The following is a 19902-nucleotide window of genomic DNA, read 5'->3' as shown; positions in this document are numbered from 1 at the left end:
GTTCCGAGGGAGAGAAGCACGAGATCAGTGAAGATCTGTTTGGGGTGAGAGCAGAAGCTCTAGGACCATTTGTTTATGTGTCACCCTCTCCTCTTCCTTCATGTGTATATTATTATTATTATTACACAGTATTTATATAGCGGCGACATAATATGCAGCGCTGTACAAAGTCCATAGTCATGTCACTAGCTGTCCGTCAAAGGAGCCTACAATCTAAAGTCCATACCATAGTCATATGTCATTACCACAGTCTAAGGTCAATTTTTGAAGCCAATTAACGGCTTGTTTTAAAAATGTGGGAGGAAACCTGAGTACCCGGAGGAAACCCACGCAAACATGGGGAGAACCTGCAAACCCTATGCAGATAGTGTCCTGGCCGAGATTCGTACCTGGGGCATAGCGTTTCAAAGGCCAGAGTGCGACCTCTGAGCCACCATGCTGTCCATGGTGTATAGTTTATAGTTACTCTGACTTTGAGAACAATAATTTTAAAATGCCATTTTAGGCCAATTTCGGATCCAGTACTTTTTCACCACGGTACTGGTGCATGTAATTTTGGGGATTTGGCATATATAGTATTTATTTACTCTACACCCCTTTTTTATTTTACCAACAACAAATGGGTCATATTTTGATTTGCGCATTTTTGTATTTGCGTTGCATGTATTGTTTACTGAAAATAAAGTCTTGATAAACAGAAGCTGGTATATTGTGCAAACTTGCAACTACAATTGAAAGAGGAAGAGGAAGGGGTAGGGGGAAATGGAGAGAATGAGCTGTCCTCTACTTGTGCTGGACTGTTAAAAGGAAGAGAAACCAAATCTGTTTTTATTTTTAATAAAGGTTTGTCATTTTTTTACCCCTGAAAACACATAGGGGTAACAATATGTAGCTGCTTTAGATGCAAATAATTCTTAGTGTCTATAAAGCTGGATGAATTACTTGCTCAAAAACATTAGGTAGCAAGGGGATCTCTGCAGCATATGGCTGCTGAATTATGGTTATTTATTCAAAAGATGAGTATTACAGTGGTTTCTGTCCTCCGACACCTGAAGTCAAATTTTTGCTTCAGGATGGGAAAAAAATGCTTGTGTTTATCAAGTGCTGTTTGCAAGCTTTTAATTTCCCAATTTTGTAATTTTTCTGCCACAAAAACCTCGGAGAGTCGTATTGTCTGATATCTATTCAATGCAGACACAGAACAACATCATAAAAATCCATTTATTCCTCTTCAATATAAATAGATGTATGTTAGTGATAAGAATGTATGTTCACATTGAATACTCATTCCAATTAAACATCTGCCATTGCAGGCATGGGTTTCTCTGGGATTTTCTTTAACAACAATTTATGTGGTTCAAATCCAGGCTTAGATTTGGAAATGTATTATTTTTTTTTCTGTGGAATGATTGGTTATGTAAACTTGTGACGTTTTATCATTACAAAAGTTGTAATCCAGAAAGTTTTATTTATATATAAATCATTTTAGTTACCAGCAGCCTTTTTATTAGTTTTAAATACTCCTATAACCCTGCACATCAAGAGGAGTGACTCATTTCTTCTATTATAGCCTGTTGATTGGGTAATCCGATGAGGTCTCCCCTATATGCTTTTCTCCTGTAAGCAAGTTTTCAGCGTGTATATGTTTTAAAAGGACAGAATTGTGCAAGAAAACAAAGCCTAACTTTGCCCCTTGTGTTGGTCCACAAGCCCCAAGTCTGCTGAAGGGTGCTGCTATCCTACATATGATGTCAGCAATCTCTGCAGATTTAAAGCTGTCACTCAAATGATTCTCAAACAGGGTTACACAGAAACCTAATGTTCCTCCAGAGGTTGCTCGGGGTTCCTTGAGCAATTCAGATCTTTTAGTTAAGTGTACCTGACTCCAATAGTCTTTTTAGCTATCAGTAATGGTAACATTATTCCCTTTGGCCAGCAATGTTAAGAGACATTCTTCCCACTGACCACCACACTAATGTACTGTGAGCTGTGGATATAGTACTTAAAACAGGGGTTCCCTGTAAGACCCATAAGTTTTTTCAATGGTTCTCCTGTGTTAAAGATTTTAAAAAAGACTGAGGATGTAGAAGGTAGATAGAACTTAAAAGTGTTTCCTGTCAATTGTTTTAGCTCAAGGTTTGAAAAATATGCAATGTAAGCATTTAAAATACCTATTTTTTTCTGTTTTCCTGCAACTTTGGTTACAATCTCTTTTTAAATGCCCCTGGGTCATCTCTATGTGTGAAAAAAGCACAGGATTGTAAAACAAAAACACAGCAGAACTTCACAGACAGTAAGCAGACATATCACAGGGAACAGCAGGTGGGTGTAACAAACATAAAGAAATGTCACAGCGTCCCTATGTGCTGACCTTTAAGCTTTATTTAATATTTAATGTTGCAATAACTGGCTGCTATGTGGATTATCTGGTGTTTCTCTATAGCTTGTATGCACTGAGCTTACATAGTGCTCCAGGTCTGCTGCAGGCAGCATCCATGCTAGCTGTCCTAACAGATACTAAAGCTGAAATATCACCTCCCTACCGCATGGATAAACCGCATTACTGCAACATATGTGTGGATGCTGAAGGCCAACTTACATTTAAGGGTGTAGGATAGCTGTTTGCTGGTAAAATGGGAAATACATCTAGTATAAAACCCCTTTTTATAATACCAATCCGAACTGGCATTTAAGGGGAAAATGTTTTTTTAGCCCCCCAGAGTTCAGCTTTAGGTGGATTTTTAAGAGGCAATGTTACACTTTTAAATTCTACCCTGTATGCATGCAGAGGAAAGGTGTTAATCATTTGGTTGGCTGCTTTGTTTGAACTCAATACTCAGAGACGGAAATCAAAAATAAACTTTTACTGTTTGATATAAGTAATAAAATGGTTAGACATTAAATAATTACAAGGAATAATTAGCACAGAAACAACGTGCACCAATCACAATACCAAAAAAACCACGCACACGGCGAGGAGGTGGAGAGTAAATCATGCTGAACTCAACATCTCTTCCCAATAAGAAAACAACACAAAGATACTGCTAACAGCAGAAACACAGAACTATATACATGGAAAAGCTAGAGACATCTCCTTGGTAATGAGCAGTGTCTATTTACACATCATACATAGGAGTAGTGCACCACACACTTTATGATTTGCAGGAACGCTTTGTCTCTCCAATCCCTGCACGTAGGCTAGTATGGCCTCCTCAAACTCAAATGTAGGCAGGTATGGTGACCTAACACACCATCAGCACCCTCCAAATAATACTGTTCAGACTAAGATAGTGCCTTAAAGAACAACAAAAGTCAGCTCAGCTTTTTAAAATTGAAAAAAAAAATACAAACAACTTTTTTGGCTGAGCACTGAAGGCCCACAACCTGTCCCCTCTGACTGCAGTATACTCAGTCTGCTATACAGTATACAGGAGGATTGTGTTTTGCCTTATGGAAGGCTATGACCCTGTCCTATAGCACTGGAGTATTATGCTGTGCCCTATTGATTGGGGATTCCCACCCATGGGTCTGGGAAATGTTTGCTACATAGCTCTGGCTCTCTAGTTATTCATACTGTCCTTGCTGGTGCCTTCCTCCCGGGGGGACTCTTTCTCGGTGCCCCCGGAGGATGGCCTTGAGGAGTGCTTGTATGCTGTGCACAACTCTTGTACGCGCTCTGGGCTGGGGGTCCACTTTTGGAAGCCAGCTTCATTCTGCAGAAACAGTACAGCTGTATTGTGTACAGCCTTGTAGTACAGTTCTTCCCTGTTGAAAGAATAAACAGAAAGAAAAAGAGTTACAAAAAGATGCACAACAAACAGAATATAGGAGTGGACAACTGCTAGGAACTATCAAAAGACTAGGGTAACATCTAATAAAGAATATATATAAAGGTATAACAAAATTCACACATGGATACATTTACTATAGAAGACAAGTCTATAGATAACAGGGGTTGTTTCTGTAATAAAACAGACCTTTCAATGACAGAATATTCAAGTTACAGCTAATTGTGACACAATTTGACACCAGTATCTTCATGTTTATGTATCACAAGATCAGCTCTATATCCAAATAGCATTTTTTATCAGGAGTCCTGCAATGGGGGCTTCTATTACCTCTCAGTGGTAGATTTGCTTTAAATAGGACAGAGGGGAGCAGCATGTTGTTTCAAAGGACAAACACTGCATCATTAACTTTATTATCATGGTCAATCTAATATATCTGAATATATTCCTCAACCGCCACAAGGATATAAATCTACTGTGTGAACCAAATCCCAAAATAAACCCACCAAATAAAAAAAAGCAATAACATTATTACTGGGCTGTAAAAAAAAGGGATCCAACAGGTCCTCTCACTATAGTTAGCCCACAGAAAACTAGAGGGGGAAGGATACAAAACCGTTCCCTCTGCACAAGGAGAGAGAAGTCACTGATCCTAATACAGAAAGTTCCTGTTTGACACCAATATTTAGGAATATACATGCCTCATCTATTTAGACAATATTTTTGGATTCCAGAGTTGAGTTTCACCTTGTTACAAAGACACATTCAAGTGTCATTCTCTTTTCAGCCGGAGCATTTCAGTGTCTATTAAAGTGTATCTAAAGCCAAAACCTTTTGATATCATCTTGATAAGATATTAGTTATAATCCCTGGCCATTTAGGAGGGGAGGTTGTTTTTTCTGCTGAGTGGATTTGTCTAAAACAAACAAAAAGGAAGATGATCTCTTAAATCAGGGGTCAGCAAACTTTTTTGGCTACTAGGCCATTTTAGGAGGTCAAGAAGGCACACTAGGCCGGACTCTTTTTGAGTCCCACGCTGATGGCTCCGCCCCCCACCAGGACACCCCTGAAGGGAAATACCTCTCTTCCCCAATGTGTACGGAGGAGAGGGAACGCCCCTGAAAGGTAATCCCTCTCCTCTGCAATGCATTCGCAGGGGAGGGAATGTCCCCTTACCCCGGCGGCGGAAGTGTTAACGCAGGCCGCGGTAAATAGGGAAGGAAGGCAAAACAAGGAGGCACCGAAGCCACGGGTTGCCGACCCCTGCCATTAGGCTGGATCGACCAGAGGGGCATTAGGCGGGAATGGACTAAAGGCCGGATTTCGCCTACCCGTGTCTTAGATAGTTGTCACTAAAACAAGTGTTGCCATTGCAAAATTTCTGTGGTAGTGATCACCGGGATAGATTAAAAAAAAAAAAAATCAGAAGTAATCCTACTAATCTACTTTATACAAACGAAAACAATCCATTTAGACACACTTTATGGGCCCTATTATTTGACACATTCTGCATTTAATTATTAAGTACATAGAAGCATCAATATCTATTTCTTCTACTTTCTTGTCTGCATTAACTACATTTTTACTAACAGGTACAAAATATGTGGTTTCCTTGGTAAAGAGTTTTAAAAATTAGGTCTCCAGTGTAAATTGTGCAACAAACTCTGCAATAAAACCTCAATATATGGCTGGGTTTGAACTACTGACTGTCTATATATTCAGGTATACATGCCTCTTGCACACATGCTGGGAACCACTGCGGTATTCATGCTGGAAGGCGGGAAGCACCATCTGGTGACGCTTGAATCGGCTTTCTTCCATGCGAGTGAGGGCAGGCGTAGGGGGGTCTCTCCATTCGGGGATGAAGACAATAAAGGACAGGGGCTGATCTGAACTCTCCAGCAGATACTGAAAGAAAAAAAAAAAAAGGTTTGTTTAAAAAGGAAAAAAACAAAAATAGGACAAAGACATAACCACAAAAGCAGGGAATAGCAGTCAGCATAAATGTATCTATTACCTCGAAATGTGTGACCATGGCATCCATTAACTCCTCACTAAAAGGAGGGTTGGCTTCAAAGGAACCACTGACTGGGAAAAAACTAAGACATGGCCTAGGATATAAAAAAAAAAAAAAAGAAAATATTTATAATAACAGTCATTGATTTACTGTAATCTCTTACTATTTATTGAAAAAGCAAATTTAAAGCACTTACTTAGGACTTTTTATGGGTAGAATATAAATATTTGTATGCGTAGACCAAACAATAGCTAACTAGCACACAACAATCATGAGGTTTTTAAAACCTAATATGTGTTTCACATAAAAAGTGATAATTATTATAACGAAAAAGTGGGTAAAATAAAAAAGTATCTTCTACTGCAATTCTTACTTCCTCTCTGATACCACTAAATATCTTCAGATGATGTAGGAGAAATGAAATTCCAGCACCACCTTTATGTCAGAGTAGGCCAAGCCATATATTAGGTTTGGTTAGAGTAGTAAACATTGTAAAATTTATGTTCAAAATTCCTGTATCTCACTGGGGAATAGAATAGGTAACTGTTACTGGAACGGATGTCTCTCAATGTTCCATTTAGAAATGTAAAATTTTAGATCTCACTTTGCTTTATGTTACAACAGGGATTAGCTCTCCAACAGGGATATAGATAATAATAAAAACCTGACACAGGTTTATTATCCTCACTAAAAAATGTTTTGTTTTGGTATATATTAAATTTACTGGTGGTTACATTTTCTCAGGACAGGAGGGGCATGGGACAGTCTTCTGACTTACTTATCTGGATTATTTTAACACAAGAGATGCCAGTAAGGAAGAGATTTCACAGAGGATAGACCTCATATAGATCTCCATCTGATGACAAATTTAAAGCATACATTTAACAATCTGCAATGTTTCAAACTTGCTAAAATATTATTATTTAAATGTACACTAAATGGTACTGAAGAGATTATGAAAATGTATTATATAGCTACAGTATATCGTAAGTAAGAGTCATGTTAAAGAGCTATTTCGGCAAAAGGTGTTGCATACTGTACATAGAAGCACCCAGTGACAATGCAATGAGTAAAATATCAGGTCTCTATTCTTGCAATGTGTCCTTACCCCCTGGAGCCAAAGTATCCATCTGTGTCTGGAAAAGCAGAGCAGTACTGTTTGAAATAACAGTTCAGAGGTGAAGCAAAACACTCCAACGTGACACCAAAAATCCTGTGCAAAGCCTGGAAAACACTGACTGGAAGAGCACCCTGTAGACCGGATCCCTCAAACTGTGCTGTGCCAAACATAACCTATAATAAACCAGACTGCATGTTAGGTGTCTTACGTGCCCAAATATATGAATAAACCCCAAAACTGATCACATTGTAGTTACCTGGTATCTTCGAAGGAGACTCCACACGCGAGACAGGAACTTTTCTAACCCTGGGTCATCAGTACTACTGAGGCGATAGAGCTGGAACTGCAACAGCAATGGGAGAACATGTGAGTATAGTAATTTCCTTGTGACAATCATAAGATACGTTGGCATTAACAGGTAGAAATGTTGCTCACCAGTTTGCTGAAGTAGCTCTGGTTGATTCTGACAGATTCCCCCTTGTACCGCACACACACTAAGCTGCCATCTTGTTGCACATCCACTCCTCCCTGGAATGGCAACGCTGGGGAAATCAACCGCACTGGGTGACAGAATACCATCTTGTCTGGGCATGGCGCAGCTGGATTTGGTTCTGTAAAAGAAGTTGTGTTTTTAAAAAAACTGATGGTTTTGAACTTTACAAAAAAAAAACCAAAGCTCTCAATTATGCAAATGTTAGCTTACATACAATAACAAGGTCAGGTTATGTGCCCTTTGTGTATCTTTTCCCGAACTTGATTAGCAGCAGCACCTTGCCCCCGAAGGTTACAATGCAGTGATCAGATCTTTACAATAAAAGAATGATTCACATGTATAGGGGGGACACAGTCTAAATGTGCATCTATCATTAAAAAATCCATACAATATCATCATTAACAAATCACATTATTATTTTATGTAAAAATATTGCCTCTTCCTTTTCATGAATTCAGCATGAAACATTAAACTGCCCCTTTAAAATGAGGAATCCTTTGTTCAAAGTCATCAGGGCATAAGAAATATTATATGATTTATTTTTGAACAACCACAAGCATGTTACGTTGCTAACACTTCTGCTAATACAATAAGGGTGTAGGCACACAACATTTTCCAGGGTGTCGGATCCTAAAATACGTATAACTGATAATTCACTGCAAAGAAAAAAGACAGAAGTACTGTCACTATTACTGGTTGTAATATATAATGGCTCTAATTTTAAAGTAAAACTTCTTGAAAAGATTTGTCACGTTCAAAGGAATTTTCAGCTAAGTTTTATCACCAATTCTTGTTTTAATGACAACCATAAAATTTAGAACTTTAACAGTGACAGAAAGTAATGCAAAATCGTCTTTGCACCTTCCCTTATACCATCCTAAAGCTAAAAGATAAAGAAAAATATTTGAGCTGGAGTTACACTAAACATTTTCCTTTATTTACAGTCATTTGAAAAGTTTTCACTCAATAAACATTAGGTTTAGCAGCGCAGAACCAAATATTCCCCAGCTTTCTGTACATCATTGGGAAAGCAGTTTAGGGAACTTTCTCAATTCTATGATATACACAGTGTCCTTGCAGGCAGGTTACAGATGCACAAGGTGATGGGATGTGTTGTGATCCACGGAAACCCAGTAACAGCATAAAAGGCTACGGGAAACATGCTCAATCACCATTCACTTGAAAAGCTTTTTAAGAGAAAGGTTTATTTAGGCTCACGACGATAACTTGTTATATTACACTCCTTAATGTGTCGATGCAGACGGTTTTATGTAGGCCAAAGATTTCTCTAGTGTAGAGCATATGAAGTTAAGTGGAATATATGGATGTCAAATGCAGAGGCACACTAACAGAGCACTTTTCTGGCAGAAACTAATGCAGGGTAATTGAGATTTATGGGGTGGGAACAGGTGCATGAGCCACCAGCAGGGATCTTTTACACTTCGGCAGTTATTAAAAAGCAAAGCCTGCAGATACTCTTGTATAGTGTGTTACACTGGATTTTACTGAGCACATATAAAATGTGCAGCAGTGTTATGCAATAAAGGAAGGCTGGCTGCTGTGTTTCTATACTACAAAGAAACTCCTATGGTACTGAACCATGTTTATTAAAAAAAAAAAAAAAAAAAAAAAAAAAAAAACACATGCATTTTTTTCCATTGGAAAAATAGCACAATAGTGTTCATTTTCATTTACATTTGTTTTCTGTAGCTCTCAAAGCTGTCCTAGTTGGCTCCCATAAGTAATGACAATGCCATCCCAATCTTTTTTATGTAGCCTACTCCATCTGGCAGAATATTCTAAAAGTTACAAAATCACACTTAATAGCAGATGGTTTAATAATTGTATGTAAAGCTGATCAAATATTCTTCTGTCAGGCTGGCAGCTGTCCAAGATTTTAGGAAAAAAGCCATCATGTCAGTGGCACACAGCTGCATGTGTTTCCAGGAGGAATGCACAAAATCTGAATCCAGTTTTGCAAAAAGGAAAGCAGTAAGCAGCATTGTAGTGATATCACCAAAGCCTATTCCAAATCTTCTGAGACCAGCCGAGGTAGCAGTGCCTTTAACTGCATGCTGCAGAAATACACCTATAAGGCTGAATGCACAAGAGCAATGTTATTTTTTTTTAGAAGAAACTAAAGACATAGGGTGGAGTTCTTTTTAAGCGCAGCTTAGGCACTAACATTATCTAGATCACTATAAGGCAGCAAATCTTTAATTTAAACGCTAAACAGTTTAGTCTAAAATACCACACTGTGTTCTTATCCAGTGGCCTTTATCCTGTTTGCTTCATCCAGGTCTGCTTTTTTCAATTACAACTGGTAAATAAACTCATTTATTTTTCAAGAAGTCTTTACAGAAGTGTAGTTTACTGCATTTAAAATAAAGATCTTTTTAAACATGGTGGGGCATTTGACACCATCTGTGACCCTCATATATAAAAAGGATTTTAATAAATCCATGTCGGAGGTTTGTCAACAACTGCCACCTCCAGCCATGTACCTCCAACAATAAACATCCATCCCAAGACTTCAAGGTACAATGATGATTGTATTAGGTAATTAAAATAGGGTCTTTCACAACATTTTACTTCTTACTAATATCCTTGTACATTTAATGCCTGCGTTGAAACATTTCATGGTGATTGGAAAAAGGCGGTTGAATTACAAGTGAAACAAGAATGAGACAATTTACTACTAGTTCCAAGGCCTATTAAATAAGAACCTTTACAGACATAATATACTTGAATGCAATGGAATATAGGAGACAGTATACACAATAATAACTGTTTATCAATGACAGCCTATGGGGCTACTGGGCACAAGCATAATGTGAAAATGAGCATTTTTTCACAAGACTATAAGTATTTATTTTTAGCCTAATACATTGACATATCCAGTACATTTACTAAATTCAGAAAAATACTACATAAGTGCCATTTCTTTATATTTATATTTATATGCAATATAATGCAAACTCCATTCAATAGCCTAAGACAGTGTTTCTCAACCAGGGTTCCATAGTTGCAAGAGGTTTCCTTCAGCAATAGGCAATTTGTGCCTCTCAGTTCAGTTTAACTAACACCCGTGGTCTTTTTGGATATCTGTAAGGGTGGCAGTCTTCCCACTGCAGCAGTGTAAAAGGCATTCTTTCTACTGACCACCATGCTAATATACTAGTTGACATGTTAGCAGGTAATTATAGCAGGGGTACCCTGAAGACCTGAAAGTTATTTCAAAGGTTCCCCTATGTTAAAAAGTTGAGAAACACTTGTCAAAGGCCTAGCAATTTCTCCACCTTATATTTTCAGGTACTATTTTGGTATTTTGGCTACCTGGTATGTTGGCTTCACGTAGCAATGACATGTGCTTCTCACGGATCCTCTTCACATAATCTTGAGAAAAGTGGTAGATTTTGCTACATATGCCTTCTACTGAATCTCGTGCCACAGCTGCCATGTGTGGGCCGCACTGTCTTCGAAGGTGCTCTAATCGATCCTAAAATAGGGTTGAAATGTTGTGCCATTTCAAACATATTGAACAATAAGGTAGGTTTCCATAACGCAAAACTATAAAAAATATAAACAAAAGGTGACAGCATTCAGCAAGTATGTTTTGCTCCAGAAGGTAATATAGTGGGTTATAGGGGATGGGACAAATAGATCTGGAATTAGGCTTCAAGATGCTTGCCAAAGACAGGAATGTTGTTGTTAAAATCTCCATTGACAATTTCCCATAGACCTATTCTTGCTACTGGAGATATATACTCATTACAGCAGGCATGTCCAAAGTCCGGCTCGGGGGCCAATTGCAGCCCGTGTTCAGATTTCCACCAACCCACAGCCTCTGTCATAAAAGCAATAATATGTGGCCCTCCAGTACTGTTGACCACAGTAAAAAATACACACATACAAAAAAGCTATTTTTTATTTCATTAGAGTTGATCAACTGCTTTGCAAATCATAATCGGCAGGACGGGAGTCCCCATGTGTGCACAGGGAATCCCCTATGTCATTATAGTGGGTGTGTGCCCTGCGGGACCCTCACGGACCACGTCCACTCTGATTCCAAGAACGTGCTCTGCACGGAGCTCACACTGACACCGGACTCAGGGAATCCCTCACGTCACCCTGGTGGGTGTGTGCTGTGTGGGACCACGCAGACCACGCCCTTACTAACCCTGAGTAGTGCTGAATGGTCGGCCCCCACACATTTTCACCTCACCAAATCTGGCCCTTTTTGCAAAATGTTTGGACACCCCTGCATTACAGTGACTGACCATGTAATCCTCCTTTGTAGCCAGGTTGTCTCTCCGCAGCCAGTTGAAAGTATCTTCCACGTTCCACTTCACCACTTTTCTAATGTCTGGAGAGGCCCGCCTGCAGCAAAAAAAAAAAAAAGTCTAAGCAATATGTGTATATTACAAGTAATGAATGATCATGTGGATAATGTGCAATTTTGCTTGGGCTACGCAAAGAAGACCACATAGGAGTCTCTTGCAGTGCACGTCATTGTTCTTATTTTCTAATATTTATCCATTTGAAAGGCATTTGTAAGGACTGCAATAGGCATGAAGCTAAAGATTGCACCATCCCCCCGGTTTACTGTGAAAAAAATGAATGTTGTAGCTGGGCTCCCTGAACATCCAAAAAGCTCAATGTCAAGGTTGTTATGTGAATGATCAGGCTCTGAATATAAACTATATATCAACTTTATAAAATGCTTGGGCAGTAGAAAAAGAAAAGTACCCTAAAAGTGGATGTGTTTCTGAAACTTTGACACAAGACACTGGTAGACTTCTGGTTCCTGTCCGCTATTAAAGACTATGGACAATGATGCTTTTTGAGCAGTATTTGCAAAAACAAATACATTACAAATCCATCATGGAAGATGTAAAGTAATGTCATAGCACAGGTGGATTGGGACTAAAATTTAGGCCTAAGGCTGTCTCACCTGGATTCAATAAGTCGCTTAGCAGCCTCTGCATATTTAAAGAGCAAACGTTTTGCTTCATCCCGATGCTTAATACGTGATAACCTGGAAGAAAATAAGAGGTTAGACTTTGAAAAGCAAAACCTATTTTCTCTAATCAATAAAGCTTCCGATACAAGATGGACTTCATGCCTTTCTTTAAAGAAATTCAGTTTAGTTCTATCATTCCCTTTACAGAATCATAAGACATGGTGCAGGCAGAATCCAGAAAACCAGAAAATCAAACATGAATAGAAGAATCACCTAATAGGGACATCATTCATAATCTCCCTGAACATGGATGGAGATACAGCTGGGTCACAATCACTAGGTAGAAGAGGGTCTGGTCCTCGGTCCAATACTTTCCTTTCCAACAACCAGCGGTTAAAAGATTCCCTGGGTGGATCGATACCTGGAGGGAGATTAAATATATTTTAGTTAAAGCAATATGTTAAATACATTTCTATGACTGCCCAAAAAGTGATATAAGCATTCTCCAATCTATCCAGTCTGATTGGGTTACATTCCTATTGCCTATAGGTACATGCAGAATAATGCAGATGACCATAGCTAACTAAATCCACAGAAAATGGCAATGGGCTCTGTTCCTTTTACCACTGCTGTTTGTACTTTCCCTTCCAATCTATGCAAACAAACCTACATAATGCATCCCAAGACTGCATGCTTGCCTTTGCAGCACCAGGTCCCAGGTTCGAATCTCGGCCAGGACACTATCTGAATGGAGTTTGCAGGTTCTCCCTGTGTATGTGGGTTTCCTCCGGGTACTCCGGTTTCCTCCCACCACCCCAAAAACATGCAGTAAGGTTAATTGGCTTCCCCTCAAAATTGGATTTTCAGCTACTTTGAGGGACAATTAGTGACACGACTATCGACTTTGTACAGCGCTGCGTAATATGATGGTGCTATAAAAATACTATGTAATAATAATAATAGAAAGAGGTTTTCTTTTCCCTGCCACTATTTAATAAACACAGTAGTAATTATAAAAAAGTAGGCAAATAACGAACATGCATTTTTATTTCCCAGTAGGCAAACCTGTGACACACAAATGTATTAGACACACATTCAGTCATTTTAAACCAGAAAAGATATATTACTCGGCATTCCAAAATAGACTGCAAAGGATACCCAAAACAGACTACTGAAGAATTTTTATTGGGACCATTGCTTTAATATTAATAATATTTTCAAACAAAAATTTTTTTTAGGTACCATATGTAAAACCTTATACATTTTTTTTTAAATCACATAATTTATTTACATTGATTTAAACAAAATATGTGATTTTTTTTTTAAATGTATGAAGTTTTACATATAGTATCTAAAAAATCCTAAGATCAAAATTATGTTTGAAATTGTTGTTAGGAGGATGTGGTGCCGAAATATTATATCTCCCACTTAATAAGCAAGAATACTTTAGGTAATATTAACATTTCCCTCTATTACCTCTCTTGAACTGATAAACAGCAAATAGTAGGACTGAAACATTTGTTCTTGAGAAAATGCTGCTCCAGGTTTCCTTCTGCTGTTGCTGAAAGTCTCTAGGCCCTGGTATTTGGTCATGTAATTTTTGCTAAATGTAATGATTAGAGTTTTGTTTGGCCAATCCATTTTAGCAGAAATCATGTGGTCAAATGTCTAGGTCTTCAGGCATGTGATCAACACTGGGGAATCCAGAGCGGCATTGTCTTTTCAGGTCCAATCACCTAACCAAAGGGGGAATAACCTAAAAAGATCTGCCAGGCAACAATTATTCAATTTATAATTAAATAGGTAGTCCCCGGGTTACATACGAGATAGGGACTGTAGGTTTGTTCTTAAGTTGAATTTATATGTAAGTCAGAACAGGTACATTCTTTTAATAAATGCAATTAGTACAGATGTTTGTCTCAACATAATATTTATTTTTACCTTTCCGTGCATGCACAGTAAATGCCTAAACATTTTCAAATACACTACAGCCTTTAACAATGTTGGTAGAACTTGATGGAGTTGATGAAGAGGGTGAAGATGAGCTCTTCAGCACAGCACTGTACAATACACACTTACACAGCAGGAAAGCACCACTCGTCAGCACGTCTGGTCTACTGTACTGACAAGAGACAACTTCCTGCTACAGTACAAGCAGGCTTACTATTGAGAATTAATGGGGGCGGAAAGGGGCGGTGCACTACCTGCCCACCAGACAGTCCCCTCCTCTGCAAGGCTGTGTGGTTGGCGGGCAGTGAAACGCCCTACTCTGCCCCATCAAGCCTCCGTCCTGCACACCATCGAGCAGCAAAGGCCTGTTCCTATGTAGGAGGAGTCTGTATGTCAGATGTCCTTAACTCGGGGACTTCCTGTACTTACAGCAACCTGTGGGTCTGATGTATGCAAATCATGACTCTCTGATTGGCTGTTCAGAAAACCAATATAAAATAATTCTGATTTCTGTCCTGTTGATGCTGCAGCTCTCCCAGGAACTCCCCCCCCTGGATGCAGCTAGTACATCAACAAAGCCTGGCTGTTTTCTGCCTTTTTTTTTAAATTTTGTCTATGTATAATAACACTATAAATGTACAGATTATCCTTTAAACAACTGTCAGTGACAGTGACAGCTCAATGCAGGTATAGGATACAAATAACTTCATTACTTTGGCGACACCAAGTGGCTGCACCATGTAATATAATAGTTATACTTTGTATGTATAACTGCGGTAAATAGTGAAGCCACTAATTAGCATTCAGAAGAAAAAGAGAGGATGGGGAGACTCTGGCATGCAACAAGAACTCATTACAGTGCCCATGTTTTGCCACTTGCTGAATTTCATCATTTACCAGGTTTTTTAACTTAAACCCACATAAGCATAATAGTAAAATATTCTACACGTTTGCCCAATGTACCTGTGTGTATATATAAGAAATTACATATTTATTAGTAAAATATTAGCCTGCAATTGTGTCATTATTGTCAAATGAAGATGTGTGAAGCCTTTGCTGTGTACAACCTATACCACCAAGGAACAGAAGCCTATGTTGCCTCCTGGTCACTCCTTTGAAGAGTAACTAAAGGCAAGCCTTGTTTTTTTATTGTCACAGGCAGCCAAGACAGATTTATTACTGAAGACAAGACAGATTTTTACTTTAAACAGTCCCAAAATTAAAGAGTGGTCAGGGTCAAGTTTCATTCTGTCACATTGTTTTTATATTGCAGTTCAAGAAGGAATTGTTGAATCTGTAACCTTGTAGTAAATCTGTCCCATAACCTGTTATTCTGTCTCACTGCTCTTGTTCAGAATTGCCTTGCTATGCAGGGGGAAGAGGTTAGAGGAAATCTCTCACAGATGGCAAAAATGAATAAATACATAAAATAATATTAAAAATAATAATAAAATCTGACAACAATTCACCCCTATTCTAAAATAAAATTTTGCTTTCTGAATAAACCTGTGCTGCTCAGTCAGGATTTGACATTTCCATTCACATTTTAGATTACACATGTGGACTTTGCTATTTAATTCATATAGAAAACTGTAAATTTGTAGGACAGAAGCCCATTTAAAGATTTTTGCATAAAGCTGAGTAGAGTAAGTATTACAGACAGTCCCACTTTAAACACTTTATGGGGCCACTCCATTGCTGGAGCCGCAGAGGAATGGTGGAGTACACAGCAGAAGCATGTATTAGCAGCACCGGTGTACTTTCTTGCTTTTCCCCAAGTTTTATACTGAAGTAAAGCTGTCTATTCATATCTTCTCCAACAGGGTTCTAAGCTCAGAAGTTCAGTGTTCCCCCCAGCCCCTTTTAGTAAGGCACACCACCTGGCACTTTTCAGTAACAACCCGACTGTTTTTGGGTAGTTACTGAAGAATTAGGTCACAATACAGCGGTTGCCACCCGCCTACAACTTCTTCCCACCCAGTCTAAAGAACTTCTGGGGGGTAATCTGTAGTTATAATAAAATCAGCATGGCTCCTGTAAAAGGTAACTACATTTCTCAGAAGTGTTGAAGAGTTTTGATACAAGAAAAGTTTGGAAAATGCTACTATAAAAGAACTGAAGCAAAGGCATTTTCCAGCCTTAGGCTTAGTCTACACGGACTGTTTCCCCAGCGTTTAACCTGAGGCTTTTAAAGCCCTTGTTTGAAGTCCCCATGCATTCCAATGGGCTAATCTACACCAGGACGTTTCCTTCAGGCACGTTTTTGAGCTTTATTTTAAACGTTGCTTGCAACGTTTAAAAAATTAAAACGCTGGTAAATCGCGGGAAAACGCTGGAAATCGCGGGAAAACGCGTCCATTGATTTTAATGGGAGCGTTTTCCTGCGTTTATGCATGCTAGAAATTGTCAATAAAAAAGCTTCCATTGATTTCAATGGAGGCTTTTACAAACGTTTTAACAATAGCCTGTGTTCTGTGTCACTATTTCATGTGTCATGCATGATTAATTACATGTACTATGCTGTTAAAAATTAACACCTATGCCTGGCACGTGTGAAGATTGTCTGCCATTGTGTTTGCTTTTGGTGCTTTTCACACCTGCAAATGATGTCATTCGTTATCACTTGTGTAGTCATTGTCTTTAATTGTGCTTCACTTTGCACTCTTTTCAGTCTATTCTGTGTATACTGTTACATTTGTCACTGTACTGTTGCATGATTACATTATCACATGTATGCAGGGATGTATGTACTTCCTGTACTTGCAGAAATCACTGCCCAGGGTCACAGTTTGCATTTCTACCAAGTGCTAAACGCTTGTAAAATCGCGGTAAAACGCGGATAAACGCGGCATAGACGTTTTTCAGCTTTTTCCAGCATTTAAAAAAAGTTTTAAAACGTTAGAATAAGTGCATAAAAACGCTTATAAACGCAGTAGGAACGTTTACATGCCTTTTTACAAAACGTCCATGTAGACCCAGCCTAAGTGCATAAAAACGCTTATAAACGCAGTAGGAACGTTTACATGCCTTTTTACAAAACGTCCATGTAGACCCAGCCTTAGAGAAGTAACGTATAGTGTGAAAACCTGTTCATACTTGCTGATTCAGTACATTCCATTCATATATCGATCTAGGAAAGAATGAGCATGGCTGTAGGGAAACTGTAATAAGAAACCACTAGCAGCTCTGTTATCTCCTCTTACTTAAAAATTGTTATGCAATTGAAAGAGAATGCGAATAAAAAAAACACCAAACTGCTAATCTGTAAATCCAGCCTAAAAGCCCTGCACCCCTCTACATGATACTATAGGCTCGTTTTACAAAACAGAGGAAGGATAATGCACTTTATTTTAGCCATGTGGCTGTGATTTCAAATCCCACAGGATTTAGATGAAAAAAAAGGATTCCTATTTTAATGTGTTAGCTTTGTGACATCTCGTGTATGTGCCTGTAGTCATGGAGTGGTGTCAGATGGGGAAGTGCTGGAACTATGTATATCTATGTTTTTTGCCCTTCACCTTTTTACTAGCAATAATTTCTAATGTACCCATGGTGTGTGCATGTAAACTGTCATTATGTGTTTAAAATGCCAAAGAGTGGATTTTAGTGAAATGATAATGACACTGCCTTACATATATGTGCTGTATCATCACCGGCAACCATTTGGCCAAACAAAGAATAAAGCAAGAGGGGAATAAGTCTTGGAGGAAATGGCAGTGGTGTCTGTGCAGTTGTTATTCTATAATGTCACAGTTTGCCACAGTTTATGATCAGTGTTTCCACATTCCCCCCTGACCATTTTAGTTTATTTCAATAATACTTTTTAGGAAAGTAATGCTCACTAAATATTCACACTTGCAAACTGTGGGTTTTACTGCTCCCAGGCCACCCACTGTTCACAGCTAGGCACGTAGGAATGATTTCAGGCCAAAATGCTTGGTTTTTGCAGGTATTTGCAAATGCATGTGCAGGTGTTCATAGGTATTTGGAGACATTTTAATGCCTTGCAATATGTTTTTTTAAGTGCATTTATTCCCCAGGAGGAGGAGGTTGATATCTGCTTCCTTTATTAAAGGGGGGGAGGGGTCAAATTTCTAATAAGGTCCTTGACTACAAACTCACAATATACTGGGGTAACTTTGTAGGATGAGGTCCTTGCCTCCACTGGCAGGAGGGGGTCTGATTATGCCAAAGGAAAGGGGGCTACACACTTTAGGCCCTTTTCCTTATTTAGTAAACCAGATTCCAGCGGACCTTTAGTGGACTTTTTGGCTAGTGTTTAAGAAACATACGTCAAATACCAACATAGTACATCTTGTCAGTAACACGACTTCTATACAGTATCTATGTTGTCACTCTAGAGCAGAACATGCAACCGCCTCCATAACATAAATAACACTGAACAGAGGGGTTCTTTAATCCACAGAGATCTAAGGATGATGTGATAAAGAAGCTCACTAGATTTTTTGCACTTAAGAAACTGATAAATGATGAAAATGCATTCAATAGCACATTTAATGTTAAATAGGAGAAGTTAATTGTTAAGGTTTACATACTTTAAATCCTAACTCCAGGAATTGAAAAAAAATCTTGGTAACGTTTTTTTGGAGTTCAGTTGTAAATACAAGCTATAGTAAAAAAAAAAAAGCTTGATAATTACAAAAAGATATCCAGATCCTATTCAGTGTTGTAATCTGCAATCAAAGCAAGCTGTCTACATTGTGTGAAAAGTCTGCTTAGATGAGAAAATGCTATTCATACAGTTTTGTATTACTAATTTAGCCATGTATTCATATTTTTTCATGCTACTGGTGGTGAATGTTTAAAAAAAGCTAAGCAAATCTTTTATTCAAAAATAAAAATTCACCCCCACCTTAAGCTTCTTGGTGCTTTCTGTGACTGGCGCCTCCTCGGATATCCTCCTTTTGCGTGGCATGGAATCCTTAGGTGTTGTAGGAACACATGCTTCAGCAGGAACCGGGGCTGCATTGAGGCCCAGAGGATCAGACTATTGAATGAAAACAAAAAGTCACATCAGACACTGTCATCACTTTGTAGTACAATGCTGTAGTTTCACCAATTATTGACTTCTAATATTGCCTATTATGTGAATAAACAAAAATTCTTATCCAACCCCAAAATTCCTGGGGCGCACTGAGAGGCCATATTGTGATCTGTGGACAGTTTATATTACAGTCATAAAAGTCTGTAAGAAAAATGCTTGTGGTGAAAAGGCTTCGAAAAGGTAAGTACAAGCTTGGATGAAAGGTCTGGGTAACAGTTCGTACCAAAATAAGTTGCCATACGCTGCCAGAATTTCACCAGCAATATAGATGGTCCATAAATCTGTGTTTATAACACACTAGTGTGGGGACTGACACAAAGGGATGTGACTGACAAAGACTTTCAGTCAAAAAAAAAAAAAATCTAATAATCATTCATTTTTAATACAAAGAGTTGTTTTGTTGTTATAACATTAATGTGAGCAGCAAAGGTTGTTGAGGGAGGAACATACATACACACATACATGGAAAGGACAACCACAGCAAAATTACAATACAGTTCCCTAAA

At 38.5% G+C, this 19902-nt stretch overlaps 1 protein-coding gene across 1 annotated transcript in view; it reads right to left on the bottom strand.

Moving 5' to 3' along the window:
- Window positions 1–2849: 2849 nt before the first annotated feature.
- PCIF1 (phosphorylated CTD interacting factor 1) overlaps window positions 2850–19902 on the bottom strand; it is a 29281-nt gene continuing 12228 nt past the window's right edge. Inside the window, exons 4-15 of the mRNA XM_072403217.1 lie at window positions 19205–19339; window positions 13858–13867; window positions 12655–12802; window positions 12373–12456; window positions 11699–11798; window positions 10755–10917; window positions 7361–7536; window positions 7182–7268; window positions 6914–7098; window positions 5806–5899; window positions 5521–5696; window positions 2850–3765 (exon numbers count right to left, since the gene is read on the bottom strand). Of these exons, the coding sequence (XP_072259318.1) occupies window positions 3561–3765; window positions 5521–5696; window positions 5806–5899; window positions 6914–7098; window positions 7182–7268; window positions 7361–7536; window positions 10755–10917; window positions 11699–11798; window positions 12373–12456; window positions 12655–12802; window positions 13858–13867; window positions 19205–19339 (1563 nt within the window). The 3' untranslated portion in view covers window positions 2850–3560. The remainder of the gene's footprint in view (window positions 3766–5520; window positions 5697–5805; window positions 5900–6913; window positions 7099–7181; window positions 7269–7360; window positions 7537–10754; window positions 10918–11698; window positions 11799–12372; window positions 12457–12654; window positions 12803–13857; window positions 13868–19204; window positions 19340–19902) is intronic.

The sequence above is a fragment of the Pyxicephalus adspersus genome, chromosome 3, assembly GCF_032062135.1.
Source record: "Pyxicephalus adspersus chromosome 3, UCB_Pads_2.0, whole genome shotgun sequence".
Taxonomy (NCBI): domain Eukaryota; kingdom Metazoa; phylum Chordata; class Amphibia; order Anura; family Pyxicephalidae; genus Pyxicephalus; species Pyxicephalus adspersus.
The sequence above is the reverse complement of the archived record's forward strand: the minus strand, read 5'-3'. Positions and strand labels throughout refer to the sequence as shown.